Source organism: Scatophagus argus, chromosome 20, assembly GCF_020382885.2.
Source record: "Scatophagus argus isolate fScaArg1 chromosome 20, fScaArg1.pri, whole genome shotgun sequence".
Taxonomy (NCBI): Eukaryota; Metazoa; Chordata; class Actinopteri; family Scatophagidae; genus Scatophagus; species Scatophagus argus.
In genome coordinates, this window is record NC_058512.1 from 895,437 (window position 1) to 914,853 (window position 19,417).

A 19,417-nucleotide genomic window follows, 5' to 3' on the forward strand; every position below is an offset into this window, starting at 1 on the left:
TTTGTTCCACGGTTACTGATGAGTCGTTTCATCAAATGGAAAAGAGAAGAGCAACCAAAGAAAAGCAGCATTTAAAGGATAATTCAGCTTCGCTCCTGTTATCCTCCCTTTCAGTCGTGATAAAGTTGTCCTCACTCAGGTCATATCTGAGATCTGAGAGCAGAACCAGTCAGCTTTTAAACCAGACCAAAAACTTAAAATTCAAACCCAAAGTGTCTGCTGTGAACCTCCCTCACAGTTTACAGGCCTTGGGCTCCGACCCACCGTACCCACAGGAGCTCACACAGTTTTCCTGTACAAACACGGATCATTACTCACTTTTACCTCTGGATAATAATTTGTAAGTAGACGCTTTGTTTTAAGGGATCACAAGCCAAAAAGGTTGGAAACTACTGTTTACCAGCAGGCTGCGTTTGGGATAACTGGTTTCCTCCAGCGCCAACTCAGAAAAACAAAAGACTCAGTGATGAACTTGTGCTTGTTGTGTTTGCTGATATTTTGGCCCCTACAGTAAGTCCTTCCTGTTTGTCTGTTTGCGTTTCTTTAATTTCTTCTGGCTGGATGTAACCCTCAGATTAGGCGAGTAGCAGAGGTGGAAATCAGACTGTGACTGTGCAGATCGTTGGTGAAGCTTTTTGCCAAAGCTACAGATCTCCTTCAGGAGTTGGTTAAAGCAGAAACAGAAGTGATTATTGCTCCTACAGTCCTCAGGTGGACACGGACACCAAATGAAAGACAAATCTGTTCTGTAACTGTTGGGTGTGTGAACAAGCAAAGTGTTTGCTAAAGCGATCACCATCTTGCTGATGTTACTGATAGCTTTAATTTTTCACAAACTGAACTGAACTGAGACAGTGTCTGTATTTAATTAGACGTGCTGACATGGTCAGTTTGGACGCAGTGAACACGGCCTCCTCCATCCTGCCTACAGGCCTTCACAGTCCAGCCTCCTTCAGTCAACCGAACGGCCTTCCAGACGTCTGTGTAAACACATCTGGTGTGTTTTTGTTGGTGTTATCACCATCCAGCATGTTCAGTCCGCTGTGACTGCATGAGACGAGATCAACCTTCTCATACTTTTGGAGAAAGAGTGTTTAAATTTGAATTTAGGTCCCACTGTAGCATGCAAAATGTGTGCAGAACAATTCTCTTTTGTCTGTACTGTAATACTGGAGGATTTGTGGTCAAAAACAACTATATTTTTCCTGGAAATCATCTTTATATTGGCCGAGTCAGCGTTGGTTACTCAAGCTCAGATGAGTTTCTCAGTGTTTTCCTCCTGTCATTAAAAGCCGTCAGCGTATTGTGAGCTGTTAACGAATCGGCCAGCCTGCCTCTGAATACACCAAACGGAGACGACACCTAATCAGCCTCAGAAGTCATGCGTGTGTGTTTGTGTGTGACCAGACGCAGTCAGCAGCTGCTCAGAAGAAAGAGTTTATTCACAGAGTTCGGTAGTCCTGACAGACCCCTGAGGACCTGGCAACAGAAACGGCCAACAAACCGGCGCTCTCGCCAGGTCCTGGGTCATTTATTTAGACTGGCACATGAAGGATTCTGGTCTCTGTTTGGGGTGGTGGGAGTCTGTGGGAACGGCAGAACAGATCAGATCTGAATGGTTGAGTACAGTGTTTGGAGGACGGACAGGAATCTGCTTAAAGGACAATTCTGGTGTAGTACAACTGGCCAGTTTGGGTTCTGATAACATTTACCACCTCAGCACACACCTGAGTTACACACACCTTTCTACACACACACACACAGTTGTTTATTAGCTCTTATCCCAGACGTGCGGCAAGATAACATGACTCAGACAAAGCCAGATGGGTGGAGAGATATGAGCAGCTTCACAGTTAGCAGCTTAGGTTGGAGCAGACAAACGAAGCACCTGACACGTGTTTGGCCTGGAGACACTGTGGACCACCACAGGACTGAACTGTCTCTTCCTGTTTGAATTGTGCCCTGAAGTCAAGAAGTCAAGAAAGCATGACGACTGATGACGCTTCTTTACCGACCGCATGACAAACATCACACGTGTGACTCATGGCACAGTTCCAACATTATTCATTATAGAACATTATTCGTCTCTTGTCATTAAATGCTGTACAGGTTTTGTCCAAAACAAGATCCCACAGGGGATGCAGGAAGGACGAGGGGCTCGCTGCAGCTGGTGATGTTGTTTTATCTGTGATTGGGCAGTGGCTGTTTGGGGAGGGGCTTCCTACGCTTTCCCACAGTCACATGCTGTCATGCACTCAGAGAGGCCACCTGGGAGAGCTGCACAGGTTCACACACACACACACACACACACGTACCTGTTTTAAATCCCTGCAGAAAAACAGCTGATTGGGCCTCGGTGTGTGTGTTTCCTTAGCAGAACGAGCTCCAATGCCCGAGCAGCCTCTTAAAGCAATTATTCTTGGAAAGAGCGTCTGTTTGCAGAAGTCAGATCACAGTCTTGCAGTAATCCCTTCATTTCCCTCTCGACAACATGAGGCTCACAGCTTGTTGCTTTAGCCTCTCTGACGAGGAAACCTTAAGCTTACTGTCATTTAACTGTTAAACACTGATGTATCAGTCCCAGGTGCTTTTGGGGCCGATCATCGATCACTGATTGCTGGAAGCAGAATCGTCTGATGCTGATCGCCGATCGAAATGCTGTTTCTCTACTTTATTATCATCTCTAGTTGATATTAGTAACATAATAAAAACACCAAGGGGACAACTGATGGTTTTTCTTTTGCTCTTCTCACATAAACAATCTTAAAATAAAATTAAATTATTTTTTTCTATACAGCCAACATCTCCAAAGCTCTGCAGCTCACACCAAAGCTGTCTGGATGGATAAACAGCTCTTCAGGTAAACTGGGGTGATTTTGGGGTGAACTGGCCCTTTAATGCACTATAATCCAATAATATATTATTCTCAACAGGACTGATCTGCATATTGAGCTACTTTACTTATTGGATGTTAATACTTTTGTACTTTTGTAAACTTTCGAATGCAGTACTTTTGCTTGAAACTGTGTATTTCTACTCTGTGGTATTACTATTTTCACCGACATCACATCGGTATTGAAATCCTGTGTCTGGTATCATCTGGTATCGGGTCGATATCGCTACACTTTGATTTGATCGGCTGTGTCGCTTGGTGATGACGTAATCCAACGCGCCCGCTGCGGCTCCGGGACGCTAAACCCCAAAAGGTGAGATTAGCTGACTAAAACGAAGCTTTTAATGAACAGGTGAAGCGGCGGCGGCCGCGGGAGCTGACAGGTTGCTGTCGGAGGCGTAAACGAGTCTTCACCCGCTTCTCGAAACGCGTTGGAGCTTCAGTCTCAGCTGAAACAGCCGGCTGACGTTAGCTAACAGCGCTGTCATTAGCGGGGGAAACTGACCAAACTCCAGTAAACATCTGGAGATTCAAATACGAGGCACGTTAAATGAAAAATAGTTCATTAAATTTCTTTTGCTCGACTACTCGACTAAGCGTTGCGGCTCTAATGGTGTTCAGGTGTTTCATTGCTGGACCGGCTGAGTGACGGGTCAGTGCAGCCGGACTGTCAGCCTGTACGGGCATTAGCCCTTTAAATGAGCTCCACTTGCAGATTGAGAACGCAGACTGCGGTGCGGAGGCGGCCACGCAGACGGCGTCGGGGCTCAGGTTTGGAGCTGGAGCAGGTGTTGGGAGGATGTTGTTAAAGCTCGAGCTGCTGCCGTGCTCTGCTCCAACATGTGTGTGACGGTCGTTAGAGTCCAGCTGACTGAGGTGTGGGTTTCTCCGCTGGGCTCCGCCGGGCCTGTACTTACAGCTAATGAGAGGCTGTACATTAGTGCATTACAGTGCTCCCAGAGCCCTGATGAAGGCTTACATGAAGCCGCACTCATCATTTTCACTTTGGTCATTACACGAGCAAACGGCACCGCGGGAAACCCGTGTTTAACGAGGCATGAGGCCTGAGCATGTTTCAGTGACGTGAACGGATGATGGATGTCTAATCTGTTTTCTCTGTTTCCAGGCTGGTTTTTTCAGAGGAGGGGGGGTCAAAAGTTTTTCAGATAACATGAGATGTGGTCTGGATGCAAGATGGTGGCTTTATTTGTATTGACCTGCTTCTCATGGCCGATACTGACAAGAGCACTGATGAGTTCCCTCTGGTTTTCTAAATGAAGTCAGGAAGCTGTGGTTTATGCACACGTGAGGGTAAAAAAAAAAGGATAACACGAAGTGAGCAGAGACGATTTAATATTCCAGAGCTCTGATGAGACTTTTCCTCGAGTACGACGAGGAAAAAAATGAAATATTCAGTTGTTTTCAGTATTAATGTGATCACTTTGTGCCAAGGGGTTTAATAATGTGCTTCCCCGTCCTGCTCGCCGTCAGCAGCTCTCAAACAGCGAGCAGCAGACAGGCCTTGTGTGTTTTCTCTCGTGGCCAAGCTGTATGTGGTCTGTGATGGTTTGCAGATCCATTTCCCCTTCAGACCTCCAGTCTGTCTCCCATTAGTTTTATTAAACAATCCCTCGGCCCCCCTGCAGATGCTGCCGCTCACATGAATTTGCAGCGTGTTGAAGCTGCTGTTGAAGCAGATCCACAGTCAGGAGGCGTTTTTGTTCCCTCCCGTTAGCTTCTGTTCTGCAGGACGGTCGCTGAGCGAAGGCAAAGTGTTGGCGTCAAATGGCGTCAGAGCAGCTGAGGGAGTTATGACAGATCAGTGCCAGTCAGCAGCCCGTGTAAACCTGCTCGCTGTGAACACTCAGAAAACACAAGTTCATCCTCACTTTTTATTTTACAGATGTGCAGCAGTCTGACGTCTGACCTGTTTCCAGTCTGTTTTCAGGCCTTATTAAAGGATTCAGAGGATCAGATCTGCGCGCTCGTTTTCTGGTTTATTGTCCTTTTGTATCTGCTCGATCAGGGAATAAAAGACTCCCGCCAGTTTTATGAGTGTTCTGTGTAATGAAGCCTGCAGCGCTCAAAGTTTCTTTCTTTTCTGTTTTGAGATTTTAAACATGAGAGTGAAACCGTGTGTGCATGAAGACAGGAACACGCAGGCACGTCCTTCCTGTCCGACATCACGTCCTCAGACGTCTCATTGGTGCAGCGTTTATGATGTTGGCCAGGCAGGGGACAAACCGCGTTCAGCTGATTAATGGAATTGAATTGAACAATCTTTGACTTGATTAGAAACTGGATCACTGCTGAGCTGAACATGTGAGTCACAGTACTAAATACCTGAAGACGTAGATGTGGATCAGCGAGTCAGCCTGGTGTCGACTCCACGGTTTCCATGTGCGCTCAGCACGAAGTGGCTGAACGAACCAGCTGATGAAAAGTGCATGTTTATGTCCTCTCATTTTGTGCTGTTTGTTGTGTGCAGGGATGCACGTGTCAGTGCGTCGAGTCCACATCCCGTCGGAGCCTGACTCCTCCTACTTCCTGCGGGTGGACTGGAGTGGGCGGGGCTTAGGGGCAGGATTCCAGCTGCTGCTGACTGATGGACAGGATGCTTGGAGAGGAGACGGTAAAAATCTCACCCGGCGTGACCTCACAACCTGTCGTGTCACATTTAATATGTCGGACGTGATTTACTCTCACCTGATGCCTGGACAGCCTCACCTGTTTGACCACACACACACACACACACACCTTTCTCTGGTCACCTGGCAGCAGTTTAGAGCTTACCGTCGTTGACCTTGTCAGCAGCTCGGACACTCAGAGGAAGATTTATGAGCTTCTCTCAGGTCAGGATTCCACAAGCTGCAGGAAGCACAACTGCACAGGTTTACTTTCCTCAGAACTCGAGTGTCATATTAGACAACCCAGACTCTTGAAAAATGTATTTACAAAAAACAACACTAAAGTTTATCAGTTTGAACATGGGCTGTGTTGAGTTCGTGCTGTGCTGCTCGGCCTCCAGGCTGCCGCCGTGCGTTTGACTCTTATGCGTCTTTTGCTTCACTTCCCGATCCGATGGGGTTTGGTTGTGGCCGTGCAGTGAGCGAGGCGGCCGTGCGTGGCGAGGCCGAGGACCTGGAGATGCAGACCGAGCGCTACGTTCAGGACCTGCAGCAGGCGCTGACCGACACGGAAAGCTCCACCGCTTACAGCTTCAGCCTGACGCCGTCTCCACCCGCCCGCAGCTCCTCCGTCACGCTGGAGTACGAGAAGGTTCAGAAGGACATCTCGGTGAGTGCGGCCGCTGCGTCGGGACAGATGTGTGTGTGTGTGTGTGTGTTTGTTTAAACTTCCCTCTCTGCCGGCAGACAAGTCGGGAGGTTAATGTCATAAAGTGCTGCCGTGTTTTGACTTTATCAGTAAAATGTGAGTCGGTTGTTGATGTTTCACATGACGTCAGCGTTGCCTCCTAATCTGTGTTTAAAAGCTTGTTCTGATCTCGGCGCTGAGCCAAGGAAGTGATGGATATAGTGTGAAAGGTTTCGTGAGTGGTGCAGACCTGCAGGTAACTCAAAAACAAGCAGAATCACTTTTCATTTCATCCCCTTTGAAGCCCCATCAGTCCCAGCTGGCGTTCAGCTAACGATCACGTGGTTAAAATGTGTCGTCGCAGTGAGACAAACGTTTGAGTGGTTGACCTTTGACCTCGTGAAGTCAGAAAGACGAATGACGTATCTCATTTGAGTATTAACAGTAAAAGTTACAATATTTTGCAGTATTTTGAGGTAACTTTAAACCCTATGAGATCATGTGATCCGTCCTAAATCTTGAGCAGCTTTTCACTACAGATAAGCAGACCTGGAAACCGAATAATCCCTGTCCAGTGTTCAGCCGTGTGAGCGCACTTGTCCCCGATATGGACACAAACGCGTTGCCATGGTGATTACGACAGAATGGGGCAGTCGTGGATCAGCGGTTAGGGTGTCGGACCCGTAACCGGTGGATCGCTGGTTCGATTCCCCGTCCCGGTGTCCATGGCTGAGGTACCCTTGAGCAAGGTACCTAACCCCCACTGCTCCCCGGGCGCTGCACGCGGTCGCCCACTGCCCCGGGTTTGCTGTGTGTGTGTGCACGTCACTTGGGTGGGTTAAATGCAGAGAACAAATTTCGTTGGAGTGAGTTCCCTCCAATGACAAAATATGTCACTTTATTTTTTACTTTAAAAGTGCGTCTGTCGAAGCAGAAAGGAAATGAGTGGACACTTCTGCTTTTAAGAGGCGGAGGTAGAAACGGGCGGTTTACAGAAGTGTGCTGCCTTGTGTCATCAGTTTCTCTTGCCCAACGTAAAAATAAAAAGCAGTAATTCATCATAAAGTTCTGAGTCATAATGACAGGCCGCTCGTTCCCCCTCAGCGCCACAAAACACCAGCAGAGCCCAGAGGTGGGACTCTGACACACACGGACAGGTGTTACCTGAGCTGGTTAGCATACCAGACGTGTGTGTGTGTGTGTGTGTGTGTGTGTTCTGCAGCAGCGTTACACAGAGGAGTGTGTGTGACATCTCTGGGCTTAATGCTGGTGTGTTTTCTCTGTTTGAGTCCGCTCATGTAAAGGCTCGTTCTCACACCAGATTCTGCACAAACCCACAACTGTGCTGCTTTTTACTTCAAAATGATGTAACGTCATAGACTACGATAAAACTTAACGTACTTTAAAAAGACTTCTTCCACCTCAGCACAGAGGAAAGTCTTTTCACGATAAACATGCTGTTGTTTTGATGACTTTAACATCCACCAGCTTAGTGCCAGCCTTCACCCACTCTGGCAGTAAAGCTGGAATAGGTGGAGCTGCACTCGGAGGCCTCTCCCCAAATGAAAGTGTCCCGCAGTTAATTAGTGCGAATCACTGAGTCAGGAACAGCTTTTGAAGCAGCAGCGTCTCTATGACGACATGACAAACCTTTGCCCACATCAACAGTGTTGGAGCCAGCACGGTCCAGCCAAGCCTCTCAGACCAGTCAACAACATCAAGCTCCCAGCAGGAGCTCAAAGCTTCATGTGAGCAGCGAGGCGACAGCCGAACTTCTTGTTTCTGATAAAACCGAAACCCTTAAGAGCTTAAAACTGAGTTCATATGATGAGGCAACAACTGCAAGTGTTTGCCAGAAGAGCTTTGACGAGCGATTTCCACTTTGAGCAGCATGTTAGTCTGAAGTTATTTACCTAACATGTCTAAGAGGAGGTGAAGTAAGAGCTGGCAAACGTCAGACACTTGTAAAGAAGCCGGGACGACACACAGGAGGAGGGAGGATGAGGATGATGAGACGTAAACACTGACTGGATGATTCAGTTGTCCACACAAGTGAGGGCAACGTCCACCAGTTTGGTCCACACTGAAATATCTCAACATCTTGCTGTTTGGATTCGCTCAGATTGTGTCCAGACATTAGTGGTCCCCAGATGATCAGTCCAACCACCTCGGCGACCCTCTGACTGTTTTGTCAGGTCGACATTGTAATTTGTCCGTGACTAGAGATCAGATCAGATCAGAGCTGAGCGTCGCTGCGTGTGAACAAGGCAGCGGCGTGTTGGAGGGGAAAGTCAGTTTCACCAGGTGACGGCGGTCACTAGGTCAGAACCAGGACAGAACACAGGAAATACTGTTTCTGTGTTTTCTGTGATTTTTCTGTTCAGTTCCGGTTGGGTTCTGTCTCGCTGAAGGCCGTCGCAGAGCCGGCGGAGGCGGTCAGGGAGTTACTGATCCACAGTCTGCAGAGGGGAAACGCACTGGAGCTCCACAACCGGAACCTGGAGGAGGAGAACCAGAGACTGAGAGGAGAGCAGCAGCGCATCACTGCAGAGTAAACACACACAAAACACACAACGACCAGAACGGGTTCCCAGTGCCCAGAACCAGAACCAGAACCAGGCAGGAAGGGAGGACCCGGCATGAGTTTTACAAATCCTCTAACAGATTTGGTTTTCGAACCTCGTCGTAGTGGAGCTACGAGTGTTTCCTTACTCTGCTCAAAGACATAAATCAAGTGGTGGAATGTAACTCAGTACATGTACTGCAGTACTGCTTGTTCCTTACGTTGTGTTTTTACTTCATTACATTTTGTCTGACAGGCAGGGCTGCCAGTCACTTTGCACATCATTTTCTTTCAATAATCCTGATCTAACAGTGCAGTAGACTGAAAACTGACATGACGAGTGCGTTTTGTTGATGGTACTTTTGTACTTGATGTGAGTATTTCTCGCAACACAGTGTGACTCAAACCTGAACATCAGTGTTTATTTAGTTACAGATTACAGATTAAACAGATTAAAATGTGGTCAGAGACATCCAGGACTTCAACTTTTGATACCCGGAGCCTCGGATGCAGTTTGGTTGGTGGTTTGTGGAACTCCTGCACCTCAGGCTATGACACAAGCAAGGTTAAAAGTTTTAGTTCCCCCCTAATCCATCACATGGATTTATTACTCAACTCGTGTTACGCGGCGTTGGGAGGAGACGCCCGCCTGCAGCTGATGTCACAGCAGGTTTCGCCCTGCAGAGTCACAGGGTCCCTCAGCTTCACCTCAGTATGAGTTTTAGTGTAAAAGGTGATGCTGACTTCCTGTCTGTGTCTCTCAGCTCCAGGTTCATTGGTTCCCACTGAAGACGCAAATCTTTACGAACACCTCACAAACATGTAGTGTAATGTTGGATGTTCTGTATTTTATCAAAGACAGGAACCGATGTGAAGTGAAAACTCGCCGCTGCTCACCTCCTTTGGAGTCACTCCCTCGATTAGCAGCCGTGACGTCACGTTGCCGTTGTCTGTGTGCTTTTCATGACATCCAGGAGAATCGCAGAAGAAGAAAGTTTGATTTCACATGTTCCTTCTGTGTGTTGAAGTTTGAAGCGTTACGCTGGGGGTAAAGAAGCCCTGGAGGCTGAGCTGTACTCTCGCTTTGTGCTGCTCCTGAATGAGAAGAAGAAGAAGATTCGCAGCTTACAGGAAGCTGTCGCACACCTACAGGAGACGAGGTGCATACACAAACACAAGACCCCTCCTCCGCAGAAATGTTTCAACTGTACGTTTTCATCACATTTTATTCCATTTATTCTTCCAACAGCTCAGTAATAAAGTTTGGTGTGTGTCTGCTGTTGCTGGTCTTTGCTGTAGGAGTTCTGATGGACAGAAAAAGGAGGATCCAGTAAAATCTGACCCATCAGCAGGTCAGGATGAGGACGAATATGGAGGAAGTACTGATGAAGAGCCAGAGGAAGTGCATTCGACTCCAGCCTCTACATCGGGGTCTCGGGGTGAGTTCTGTCGGCGAGGCCTCACGCTCGCCTGACCTCCAGTAACCTCGTGTTGTTACCTTGAGGTGTTTTAAGCTCTTGACAGCTTTAGAACTGAATCTCATTCAAGCGCCACAGCAGCTCTCTTCGCTGATTGGCTCATCCCTCTGGTTAAAGTGCAGCCAGTCATTAATTCCACTAAAGTATAAAGTTCCCAACTGGCCACAAAATTTCCAGTCGCAGTCCTTTAGAAGAGGAGCTTATCCAGAAGTGCTGGCCAGGTCGTTTCCTCGCTGCGTGATTCCACTCGACTCGGCTCGCTTTTTTGTATCCTCCTGTTGTGGAAGTTGCCTGGTGGCTTTGTTGGTGGAAGGTCCAAGCAAGCTGGCATTTTGAAATCACCAAGCCAACGTTATTTATTCACTTCACCCGCTTTTTAAAAAATGTCAGCCTGCAAAACCACACGAGGTGTGCGGTTGAGCGAGTGAGAGCTGCGGCTGATGGCGAACGCGAGATGAGCAGCAAAGTTGTCAGTTTAGCAGTTTATTGGGTTACAGTTTGTCAGTAAATAAAGTAAATAAACCTGCAACTTCTCAAGCCCAAACAAAAGCTCTCGTGTTTCCAGCTGCTGCAGACTGACGCGGGTGTGTTTCCGTCCGGGAACATCACAATTAATGATAGTTATAGAGCGAGTTCCCAAATCTGGAACTTTAATGATCATCTACACAAAGTGTTTGATTCTGACGTTTGAATGAGTAAGCCAACATTAAATCACGCGAGGCAGAAAGCTGCAGTTGCAGGTGCTGGAAAACATCTCGTGACGGTTTGAAAGCCGCCGAGAGCCGAGCGGAAACAGGACTCGCCTCACAACACCTTCATAATTAGACCCACGAAGGTATGAGAAAAAGCTCTGTCACATTTAGTAAAATATGACTCCATTTATCCAGCTGTTGTCATGGTGTGTGAGTGTGTTTGCACCACCTCATGCCCAGAAACTAACCATGACGTCACTGAGGAGTTATGTAATGCGGAGTCGTGGGCCCCCGTGAACTGACATCCCAAAACACCTTTAAACAGAGCAGCTCGTAAGGCTGACGTGACCCTGCGTCAACCCGTGTCCTCCCACACGGTCTCGGCGTGATGGCTGTAGGTGTGTTAGTCACCTGTCATGGAGCTGTGAGGGGATTTGTAGGGGACTTTTGCTCTCCTCTCGGCTGCTTACGTCCACCACTTTTCCACTTTCTCACACGTGTTGAGTCGTCCAAATCCAGGTTGGGTTTGTCGGATGCGGTGAAAGTGTCCCTGCGCTCTGGGCCTTTCCCCTCCATGTGATGGGGAAAGTCTTGCAGGCTTTGTGTTGTTCCTGTTGCCACGACAGTGACTCAGACGCCACGTGCCGCCTCTCAGGGCCAGCAGATAGAAGGAGAGAAGTTTGAGGAAATCTGTGCTTTCGCTTTGTGTGTTTCTGGCTGCTGCTGCCGAGCGGCAACACAACCAAACTTTGTGTTGTTGATGTCAGATTGTCGCGAGCCCTTTCTGATGAAGTAAGTGTGTGTCTATAAAAACCTTTTAATGGCCCCACCCAGTAAAGAGAAATGGAAAATGAATTTCTTTGCTCTTGTTTGTTCTTTTGTTTTATTTTTAACTCACCACCCTGATGTTACGTTATGAGCCCTGAACAGTTAAGGCCGTATGAAGTCGTAAATGTAACTTTGTGAGGTAAAGATGTGCTCTTTGGCTGCTCCTCAGTGCTCACCAGCTAAACGTGTCTGTGGTTGGATTTTCGGGTTTTCTCTCTGGCTGTAAGGCCAAAACGATGAGCCCGAAAGGCAGCTGCAGAGCTGCAGTCTGCAGAGCTGCAGTCAGTGATGTTCTCTGTGGGTTTCCACACACCTGACACCTGTCCACTCGTCACGCTTTGACTCTGTCCTGCTGCTGTGTGTTCAGTCGGGTCAGTTTAACAGGCAGCTTTTACAGACAGTTTCAGGGTCAGTATATTCAGAGAAAACAGGGAAGAAGGTGTTGAAACCAGGAGCCGAATTAAACCGAGCCAAATCCGTGAGCGGCGATGAATGCGTGAAAAGGAAGCATCAGCCTCCTGCTCCCCGGCTGTTTGGTCTCTGGAGAACCACAACCGTGTGCTTCTCTGTCGGGTCCTGCCGTTCGAGGACGGAGGCAGAGAGGAGGCGATGAAAGAGGAGTCAGGTGGAGGAGGAGAGGAGGCTGCCATCGCTCAACTCTGACACGCCAAGTTTAAAGGGGATTCCACTGGTTTTACACAGAAAGTCAGTTTATCTGCTGCAGTTTTGAAGTACTCTCCTTATGTGTACTTGTGGTGCTTGATGTTGCAGAGAGAAATATTTCACTTCTGACTTCAGTAAATTTGTAAAAGTTGTTGCATGGTTGTGCATTAAACTGCCAAAGCACACAGTGACGCAGAAACTAATTCTTTTACTGAGGGAAACGCCTGAATGCAGGATGTTTGTTTTCTCGTCAGCGGCTGAAAACATGGCGGCTTCCTCCTCGCCTCCTTCAGCAGTCGTGTGTGTTGTGAAGGTTATGCTGTCATTAAATTGTATTTAAAGTACTACTCCCGTGTTCTCCTCAGAGTCCTCGACTGCGAGCCCATTGGCCGACGTCCTGAAGGACATCACAGACGTGGCCCCCTGTCGCAAGCGGCGATTTCGTCAGCTGGGGGCCCCCGGCGCTGCGGCGAAGAGAGCGACCCCGCAGAGCCCCCGGAGGACGAGGTAGAGGAGCTCACTGCGTCACGTCACAGTCGGTGTTTGAAGCAGTTCCTCCTGCTGCTCTGGTTTCCCTTAGTGTCTCTGTTGGAGCAGTTCACTGGCCTCGTCGCTGTAAACTGCTCCTCAGTCAGCCTCACATTTGTTCATTGTGGCAGGGTGTGACACACAAACACACTTTTCATCTGTTCAGATGCACTTCATGGAGGTTAAAGCCGCACCTCCCTCCCTCACAAACACACAGACAGCTTCACAAGACAGATGATCGCCTCCACCTGGAATGACTTTGGGATTGTTTTCATTTTTCTGAGCTGATCCGTCTCTGCTGTCTCATCTTCCCTAAGCCTCCCCCTCCTCCTCCGCCTCCCCCTCCTCCTCCGCCTCCCCCTCCCCCTGCCCCTTCGTCCTCCTCCCATCTCCTTCTCCCCCTCCTCCATCTCTCTCTCGAATGGGAAAGTCAAACATCATAAACGATCCCTGTCAGAGATCTTCTTTATGTCGGGTATTTCCACCCAGTCTGCAGTGACTCTTTGGTTGCCCCCCTTCAGTCGGAGGTCGAATACACACAAGACTGAAGAGGCTTCAAAGCTCAGCTCGTTTGTATGGCAGTCGGCTGTAAAGCCCTGATTTACCCCAAAGCAATCAGTCAAAGTGTGAAGGAATGCGAGGACACGAGCACATAAACATCCGCAGCACACCGCTGGTGTTTCGTTATTGATTAATCAACCGATTACCTTGGCGATTAATCGTTCAGTCTGTAAAGTGGCAAAACACTTTCCCACAGCCCAAAGTGTTGTTTCCAGTTTCTGCTTTTGTCTGCAGTCCACTGCTGTCAGACATGACAAAGCAACAAATGCTGACGTTGAAGAAGCTGGAACCATCAAATGTTTGACTGAAACGATTGATCGATTATCGGAATAGTTGGCTCTTCAGTCCCTTTTGGTCGCCTGGTGGCGGTTCTGGCCTGCTGCTCATTTGACGTCATCCGATTAACCATGTGATCTGACTGTCAGCTGCGGCTGCATTGGTTCAGTCTTCTTCCTGCTTTACCTTCAGAGTAGCATTAAACAAAGTAACGCTGACTTTCTCTCAGTCGGTGTTAACGATGACGTTTTGTCACAATAAACTTTATTTGAGTTGTCACTGGACAAAACCACCAGAAAGGAAGATCGAGAACATCATGTGAGTGTTAAACTTTCACATTAAACATTACATTGTTGTATATTCAGTTGCGTTGTGTTCTTACTTCATCAACCGAGTCAGTTCAGACTCAGAGAGCGAGGAAGGAGCTCAGCCAATGTGACTAATGTGAATAAAACTTTAATACAAATAACAGCACATTCTGGTCGTCATGACTGCCGACGGTAATGACCAGCTGGACTTCCTCATTTTCTTCCAGCTCTGGTGGTCTTAACTTTGTGAGCTGTTTTGTAAAATTAGTCAAATATTTACTAAAATGCCGGCGTGATGTTGTCGTAAGCGTCGTGCGCAGCAGTCGTCGGCACTGAATGAAGATCCTCCTCGCATTCGGCGTGAGCAGGTAACCCAGAGGTCCGATGTCGCTGCTTCCTGGGCGCTGAGTGGGTGGACGCCTGCTGGTGGGAGGCGGACATACGTGATGCTGCAGGGCTCATCGAGGACAGAGGACTAGACCAGCAGCAGTGTGACCTTGTTCCAGTTTGTCCAGCTGCACACCTTCAGGGCGTTGTCACGTTTACGGTGTTCCTCTGAGAGGGAATATCAGATTCAGCTCCCTCGCGGTTTATTGGTGATAAAAGAGCAGAGTCGTCCCGCAGGTTTATGATTTCTGCTGCTGGTCTTTTCTATCTGTTTTATCTCTTGAAGCACACGAAGGCCTGGCTTTAGGCGGAGCAGCTGGTGGTGAGCCGCCTCGGGAGAGAAGACCTGTGGACTTTATGTGAACACACAGTCCCACTAATGAGTGTGTGGAAAACATCAGGAGGCTCGGCCGCACTGTGGAGAGGACGAGTGCAGGACTGCTGTCCACAGCAGGTTTCTCCGGGAGAAATCTCATTCTGAAACCTCACGAGGGATGAGTTGTTGCCGTCGATGGTGGAAACGTGAGTCAGGGTTGGGGAGAGGCTGAATATTTGAAGTTTCAGAGCCAGCGAGGTGTTCCCCTTTAACAGCTCCTGTTAGAGCCCATCAGAGTGTGGACGATTTGTTTGAATCATGAGATGTGTGTGTGCTGCAGAGTGAAAGTGAGAAAATTAACCAAGCCTTTAATTTGAATGCTTTTATTCTCGGGTCTGAACCCAGAGCAGCAGGTGGGGGTTTGTCAGGGGGGTCGGCAGAGCCAAAGCCAGTCTGGTCTCACAGAAACAATTATGCAACTTTCTCCCCTCCTCCTCCTCCTCCTCCTCGTCCTCCTCCTCCTCCTCCTCCTCCTCCTCTGTTGTGTCGGTGATCAAACACACATCCAAAGCCTCTCAGTACTGCTGCTCTTGTTCCCAGTTTCTTTTTGGATGTGGCCATTTAGAAAATCTTCTAAAGACGTGTCTCAGTGCGATGATGTTTCAGCAGAGGGTGAATAAACGGGGTCGTCCGAGCGCCAGCTGCCGTCCGCTGCCCACATGCAGATGGCTCGAAGTGGTGCCATTCACCCGCAGCTGCTGCCTGTAGTTTCTAGTTGGTGCCCATTGCTGAGCCTTATTAGCAGCTGCGTCTGGCTGCATGTTTGACAGGCTTTAACGTGGACGGTTCAGCACGTTCGGCGGCGCTTCAGCCAGCTTCACCCTGTCACCTCCGCGGTCGTCCTCGGGAGGAGCAGGAAATGAAGGTGATGCGAACCGAAGATGAGGATGAACTCAATCGTTTGTTGGTTGTCAGGCTGTAGTTAGCTTAGCTTAGCTTAGCGTTAACACTGGAAGCAGGATAAAGACTCCGACACGAGGCCGATGTTCATCTTCTCATTGGAAAGAAAGCTTGTAAGTGTGTTTGCCAAGAAGTTGAACTGCTCCTTTACCAGAACACTTCCTTATAAAATAATTTCTGTTCTCTGTTGTGCAGCTGGTTCTCCTGTTGCTCAGTCTCATTTCTGGCTCATTGTACTTCCAGTTAATGTGTCCTTGAGATGTAAGTGCTCTCAGGACTGTTTTCCCATGAAAAGAAGCTTACAGTGAAACACATTTGCACTCTCTCTTCCTGCAGTGCTTCTGTAAACGATCAAACATCGCTGCCAGCCATCGCAGATAATCACTACAAGACAGCGGACTGCTGGAGCCTCATGCGTTTCGTACTCAGACTTTTCATAGTCTGTTGTTTGAGCTGTGGCCCTCTGACATGATCCAAGTCAGCTGTGACATCTGTAACATTTATATAACTTATGAATGGAGTCTGTGAGTGTTGCTGTCAGAGGAAGTAATGCATTAAAGCAGCATTTCCCAACCAGGAAGATCACTGAGAGGCTCACAAGATGAGTCTGAGAAACTGAGGATAACTTAGTTTTACTTTTTATCATGTTTCTTCTTATTGTTAAAAAAAATCGCTGGCTGATTTTAGCTCTTCAGGCTTTTTCAAGATGATCCTAAAAACAGTCTGAGAAATGAACGTCACTGCTCACAGCTGCAAACGGGCTTTGAGGGCTCACAAGACAAGAAGGTCGTGAGCGGCGTGTGAGTGCACCACGTCACAAAAAGCAGACGGCCTCTTTATTAGGTATACCGACCGTCTCGTTTACTGCAGGAGAACAGCTCGGCCTCATAGTGTAGAACATTTTCTTCGAGGTGTTAATTGAAGCCGGAGTCAGCTGGCAACACACGAGCCAACACGGCAGCATGTGGCCGATCTCAGAGCTCGCACCACCTGGTCGCCAAAGTGAACGTCGACACCGCATGTTTCGCCAAACCAGGGATTATGTTGAAACTTCAGTTTTATGTTGTGGTCTGAAAGCCTGGTCCGGTTTAGGCACTAAAACACTGCTGCATGTTGGGAAGGGTTTGGACGGAGATGTTGCAAACTGAAATTGTGTTTAGCTGTGGTGGAGCAGAAGCCTCAGAGATGGATATCTACAAACCAGGACAACGCTGTCCCAGTGGGAATCCCACGAGAGTTTGCAATTTGGTGCACTGAATCTTTAAATGGCAGAACTTTGGCTGTAATTTGTCTCGTTTAGACAAAACTAATCCTTCTGTGGAGCTCGTTCCAAACTGAGCCTCTGTTTAGTTTCTTAAGCTACAAGCTAGCACATAATTGGTGTGTGCGCTGCAGCTCTGGTATGTCACCAGACCAGCTCCGTGTGGGGGCTCCTGTGTGGCCGATGCCTGAGCTTAACCTCACCTCTCGGGGTTGAAACCGCTCTCGTCAGGTCCCCCCTTCGCCATGTGCTCGAGTCTCCGGTGGTCCTGCGTGGCGGTGAGGAACGGTGAACACGTCTCCTGTTTCCTCTTAACTGGTTCCAGCAGTGTTTGTCATACAGTTGGTGATGATTTAAACAAGCTCGGGGCCTCTCGTCTCTCTTCTCCTTTGTCACACCGGGCTTTTCTTCTCGTTTCCATTCGGCTAATCATCGCTGCAGCAGGGCTGGATTGTCTTCTGTTCTCGTTTCCCAAGTGTCTTTAAGTTCTTCTAAAGTCAACTCGTGACTTGAAGCTCAAGATGCTTCTCAGGCTTGTTGGTGGTCCCCAGGTCAACTTGGATTTACATTTTCTAGTCATTCATGTGTGCAGTAAGGCTGGAAATGAGTGCTGGTTACCTGCCTCCCCCGAGGTTCAGTAGCTGCTTCAGTACACGGCAGAATTTTGCGTTTGCTGAAATGCAGGAGATGCTAAGCTACACGGCGTGAAGTGCCGAAGCTCGGGTTGCGTGACAGAAGTGTATTACGGATAGCCGTTGGTCTCAGACGTCTAAAAAAACACATCGGTGAGATCCGCACATCCAGCAAGCTGATTGGTTGATCTTTAGCTTGTTGGGAGGCAGGTTCAAGATGGAGGAGAGAAAAAGACATGTAAAAAAGTTTCATGTATTCAAATCAAATCTAATTATTCTCTTTCCTGCTAAGGATTAGATGAGCATTGTTTCCATGATGCGTATGCAGCTACAGCCAGCAGCCAGTTAGCTTAGCTTAGCATAAAGACTGGAAGCCGGGGGAAACAGTTAGCCTGACACCGTCCGAAGGAAACTGAAATGTAAAATCAACACACTGCCCTTGAATGCAGGTTTGTGCGTTCAGCAGAACATAACTCACGAAGAAGACGTCCTCCCTTCAGGTGTGGACGTTTGAGCCCCAGCAGCCCCTCAGGGTGAACTGCTGTTGGCCTACGTTTGCTTCCCTCCTCAGTTTCTCTGCTTTCATCTGCTCTTTTCTCTGCTACCCGCTGTGCATCCTTGATCCTTCCTCCGTCCTCCTTAGGTCTGAAATTTTGTTTCCTGAGCCCTAAACATCACACAGTGTTGCATTCAAGTAAGGCAGAATATATGAGCGTCTGCACATCTGAGACTGGAGGACAGCACGATAAAACACACAGGTAGCCAAGTCCAGCATTTGATGTAGACCACTGAAGGTGGGGGGAGCTGCTTCAATCTCACACACACACACACACACACACACACACACTCCTATCTGTCTACACACGGGTATAAAAGCAGCCCATGTGTTTCTAGTCTTGCTCCTTATGGGCTACATGATACACTTCCCGTCTCAACAGGAAAACTCTCCTGTAAACCAGCTTCATTAGCCACTGACCTGCTCCCTCTGTGTGTGTGTGTGTGTGTGTGTGTGTGTGTGTGTGCGCGTGCATGCGTGCTGTACAGGACCGACCCCCCTGCGGGATCCAGTAAGCAGCAGACTCCCCAGCGCTGCACAGATGCTGCAGCAGCGAGTTCAGCGGTGGAGGACGACGACGACCTGTTTGAGGACTTTTGACCTTTTGCCTCTGAACTGAGAGATGAAAACAAAACTGATTTTTATTGATTAAGAGTCGTATTTTTCTACTGAGTTTATGTTTTAAGGGTTATGGGTTTATATTTAAGGAAATAATCCTGTAACAGCATGAAGTGTCTCAGTGAGGTGTAGCTGCAGAACGGCTTCAGTTCTCCTTGTTATCAGGTTCTCCAGGTCTGTGGATCTGTGATGAGGGATCTGAATCATCACCGGTGTTCAGACGTGAAGGATCCCTAAAATATCGTAAACCAGGCTTCTGAAGTAACACTAGAACTACTGAAAACAACTCTAAAACCTTCTCAATGATCACTACATGAAGACTGCACTGAAGAGCCCGAGAAGCTCCTAACTGAGCACTAGAACCTCCTGAGATCTGGTCCCAGTGAACCTGAATCTGCTTCCACTTTGTCCCTCCAGGTCGTTCCTCGATTGGTCTCTTGTCCCTGGTTTTTAGGTAAAATCTTCTTGCTTTTGTAACGAGCTTTGTGTCCTGGTAACGAGTTGTGGTTTGTGTCATTTTAATATTTGTACCAATAAAGCGTGTGGACGTGTTGTTATTGTGTCATGACTGAAGGCAGAAGG

The 19,417-nt window shown here is 48.2% G+C and overlaps 1 protein-coding gene across 3 annotated transcripts; it reads left to right on the forward strand.

Moving 5' to 3' along the window:
* The first annotated feature begins 3,087 nt into the window (after window positions 1–3,087).
* On the forward strand, window positions 3,088–19,387 carry xrcc4 (X-ray repair complementing defective repair in Chinese hamster cells 4). Of its 3 annotated transcripts, none has more exons than XM_046375095.1 (8): window positions 3,088–3,206; window positions 5,382–5,525; window positions 6,000–6,190; window positions 8,593–8,759; window positions 9,800–9,931; window positions 10,071–10,210; window positions 12,798–12,939; window positions 18,706–19,387. In XM_046375095.1, exons 2-8 carry the CDS (start codon window positions 5,384–5,386, stop codon window positions 18,815–18,817), a joined length of 1,026 nt encoding a protein of 341 aa, XP_046231051.1. In that variant the 5' UTR covers window positions 3,088–3,206; window positions 5,382–5,383; the 3' UTR covers window positions 18,818–19,387. The 3 variants fall into 3 exon arrangements, with proteins under 3 accessions (XP_046231051.1, XP_046231050.1, XP_046231052.1); XM_046375094.1 differs by lacking the exon at window positions 3,088–3,206 and adding an exon at window positions 3,227–3,434; XM_046375096.1 differs by lacking the exon at window positions 3,088–3,206 and adding an exon at window positions 3,744–3,769.
* Window positions 19,388–19,417: the final 30 nt, after the last annotated feature.

Excerpts from the sequence above, each read along its gene's own strand:
- xrcc4 (XM_046375095.1), top strand. The coding sequence starts at position 5,384 with ATGCACGTGTCAGTGCGTCGAGTCCACATCCCGTCGGAGCCTGACTCC. Across the intron at positions 8,760-9,799 it reads CAGCAGCGCATCACTGCAGA|TTTGAAGCGTTACGCTGGGG; the intron begins GTAAACACACAC and ends TGTGTGTTGAAG. Across the intron at positions 10,211-12,797 it reads CTCTACATCGGGGTCTCGGG|AGTCCTCGACTGCGAGCCCA; the intron begins GTGAGTTCTGTC and ends TGTTCTCCTCAG.